Genomic DNA, 3,544 nt, shown 5'->3' with positions numbered 1-3,544 from the left:
AACATATCATAGGACACAAATAGAGAATATATAGGTAACATATTAACATATGTTAATAGGATATAGGATATACCCATATCCTATTAACTATAAAAACCAAAATTATATTCAGTGGGACAGTTTTAAACTGACAACATAAAACCCTAATAGAAATACATTAATGTTAATAGAAATATGTTTTCTCTCAATAGTGAGAACACAAATGTCTGTAGGTTGGACCAAATGTCAGTGAAACCATATTAAGTGTTTGATTGTATGAATGAATCTAGGTGAGAAGAGAAAACAGAAGACAGACAGTCAACACATACTGTCATTTTCAGCCAGAAGTTCTGAATCAAAGGTCTCTAAGCTCATGATCAATCTCAATGGCACAGTCTTCATGCCCTCGGTGCTGACACTGATCGGGATCCCTGGATTGGAGTCTGTGCAGTTCTGGATTGGAATTCCTTTCTGTGCCATGTACATCACTGCTCTATTTGGAAATTCCCTGCTCCTGGTCATCATCAGATCTGAATGCAGCCTCCATGAGCCCATGTATCTCTTCCTGGCAATGCTTGGAGCAACGGACATTGCTCTCAGTACCTGCATCCTACCCAAAATGCTTGGAATATTCTGGTTTCATCTGCCAAAAATATACTTTGATGCTTGTCTCTTTCAGATGTGGCTCATCCATACCTTCCAGTGCATCGAATCAGGAATTCTGCTGGCCATGGCCCTAGATCGCTATGTGGCCATCTGTGATCCCCTGAGACATGCAACCATCTTTACCCACCAACTTCTCACTCAGATTGGGGTTGGAGTGACGCTCAGAGCAGCCCTCCTTGTAGCTCCATGTCTCATCCTCATCAAATGTCGGCTGAAACACTACCGGACTACTGTGGTCTCCCATTCATACTGTGAGCACATGGCCATCGTGAAGTTGGCAGCAGAAGACATTCGAATCAACAAGATCTATGGTCTCTTTGTGGCTTTCACTATACTTGGATTTGACATAGTCTTCATCACAGTCTCTTACATCCAAATATTTCTTACTGTCTTCAGTCTTCCTCAAAGGGAAGCTAGGCTCAAAGCCTTCAATACCTGCATTGCCCATATTTGTGTCTTCCTCGAGTTCTATCTCCTCGGTTTCTTCTCCTTCTTTACACACAGGTTTGGATTCCATATTCCACCCTACATTCATATTCTTCTGTCCAACCTTTATCTGCTTGTCCCTCCTTTGCTCAATCCTATTGTGTATGGGGTGAAGACCAAACAGATTCGAGATCGAGTGTCCAAGATTTTCTACTCTAAAGATCCATCTTGATTTCTCATTTAACTCCTTTTAAATAATAAAATTTCACTTTGAAAAATACTAGTTTGGGGTCAGATTTTGTGCTTTCTCAAGGTCATTTGTGCTGCTGAAATATACAGTTCTAGATTTTACTTTGGAGACAAGATCTGTCTCCTATGTAAACAATTTTAGCTTTTATGAATATATTATCAACTCATCAGTAGATGGTATAAAAGTCAGAAAACATGAAGACTTTTTCTGACTTAGTCAATGAAAATTTTTAATTTTTCAGTGAGGACGTTTCTTAAAGACACAAATAAATTTAAGTGGTTAATCTCAATTAAAAATATTAAGTTCATGGGGTTCTTCAAAAACAATAAATTCATTCTAAAGTTGATAATTCTGATGACCATGTACTAATTTGTCTTCTAATTTTGATTTCAGTAGTCTTTCTCCTCAACTTTATCATCTTCATCATTTTAATTATCATCACCATTCAAGTCTTAATTATTTTCTGACTTACATTAATCTGAGCATTAAGAAGTTTTGGATGCTTAATTTTTATTGAAATGAAAATTAATACATTTTTAAAATCTAAAAGATTTGGATTTGTAGAAACTTGAATATGTAGTTACTGAGTTCCCATAGACCCCCTACCTAGTATTCCTTATTGTCATCTTTCATTAATATATGTTACAGTTAGTGTATCAATATTGATAAACTGATTTACTAAATTCCATATTTTATTCATATTTCTTAATTTTTACCTAACTTCCTTTTTTTCCTTCCAAGATCCCATCCTGGATGCCACATTGCATTTGATTGTCAGGTCTCTATACGATGCTCTTGGCTATACCTTTCTGAGACTTTACTTGTTTCTAATGACTTTCAAAACATTGAAGAGTACTGTCCAGGTATTTCATAGGAATCTTTTCCATTGGAATTTATCTGATGTCATTGTATTGATTAGATTGGAATTATGTGCTTTGGGGAGGAAAATCATAGCTGTTAAAGTCCCATGTTGATGACATACCAAAGGTACAAATTATCAACATAATTTATCCATTGTGTATATTGACCTTAATTGTCAGGTTTCTCCATTTTAATTCCGTTTTCCATTCCATTTAATTTCATTTTCATGCTGAACTTTTGGAACTTTTGTACTTTTTGCTTAACCAATGAAGCCATCCAGCTCCCCATCATCTACACATTATTAACTATATTATACTTAATTTTTTTGTTTATATTATCTGGGGTGGCTGGTGGATTTTATTTTCTGTTTCTTAATTAATTTTTTATCATTTAATTTCTCATGTATCTTTGGCCTATATTTGACACTTAAACACTTGCTGACATTAACTGTTCTGTGTCACTTGACATGTTTTTCACTGAGATAAGAAATTTTTTTAGAAAAAAATAATTTTTTTAAAGATAGTTTGTGTGAGGTAATAAGTGCAAAATGCCCACTTTGGGGTATGTTGATTAAATAAGTAGGACCTTCTAGGAGATATACCCATTTGGGAACTCTATTTAAACATTCGAAAAGATACCTTTATTAGTTGATCTTAATATTTTCAATGGCTATCATGGCAGTGAGCATTGGTGTGTATGGAAGATTGTGTTGAATATTGTGATAATTATGTTTCATCCATTGTTTCATTGAATTCTGACTTTAGCACTATAAAGTATAAAAATTATTTCCCGTGTTTCCCAATGATGAAGTTAGGATTTATAATGTTAAAAATGACACTCACCCAGCTATTAGTGATGGGTGAGAAGCAGTATTTAAATGACCTTTCCCCCAAAAACCCAGTCTAAAATATCTGATCAACCCACTCAATATAGACTCATTGAAGAAATGGAAGAACTATATGATAATTATAAGGAAACACGATTATTTTCAACATAAAACAAAGATGTTGATAAGATACATGCACAGTCATTAACAAATAAGAATGTGGCTGTAGATGAATCACCTAAAAATGTAAAGTTTTTGAGGAATTAATTTGAGAGCATAGAATGTTCATGTAATGTCCACAAAATAAATACTAGTCCTGATCAAAAACTAACAGTTTCCAATTCAATGAACCTTTCATTCCATGGTGATGTAAAGTAAAGCAATATTTTGAACAGAGCATTTTATAGATAGGCCCGATGTAATTTCTTCTGTGTTCCCTGCATAATAAAATTAACATTAGATAAAGAAGTGAATCATTTTCAACTTTAGCACTAAATGAATGTGACCGAAACAAACTGATATTCACTAAAGCAAAA

General features: G+C 34.2%; 1 protein-coding gene across 1 annotated transcript; it reads left to right on the top strand.

Moving 5' to 3' along the window:
* Positions 1-352: 352 nt before the first annotated feature.
* On the top strand, positions 353-1,303 carry LOC132011546 (olfactory receptor 52A5-like). The gene has a single exon (XM_059390296.1). The coding sequence runs from the start codon at positions 353-355 to the stop codon at positions 1,301-1,303; it is 951 nt and encodes a 316-aa protein (XP_059246279.1).
* The last annotated feature ends 2,241 nt before the right edge of the window (positions 1,304-3,544 follow it).

This window comes from Mustela nigripes, chromosome 1 (assembly GCF_022355385.1).
Source record: "Mustela nigripes isolate SB6536 chromosome 1, MUSNIG.SB6536, whole genome shotgun sequence".
NCBI lineage: Eukaryota > Metazoa > Chordata > Mammalia > Carnivora > Mustelidae > Mustela > Mustela nigripes.
The sequence above is the reverse complement of the archived record's forward strand: the minus strand, read 5'-3'. Positions and strand labels throughout refer to the sequence as shown.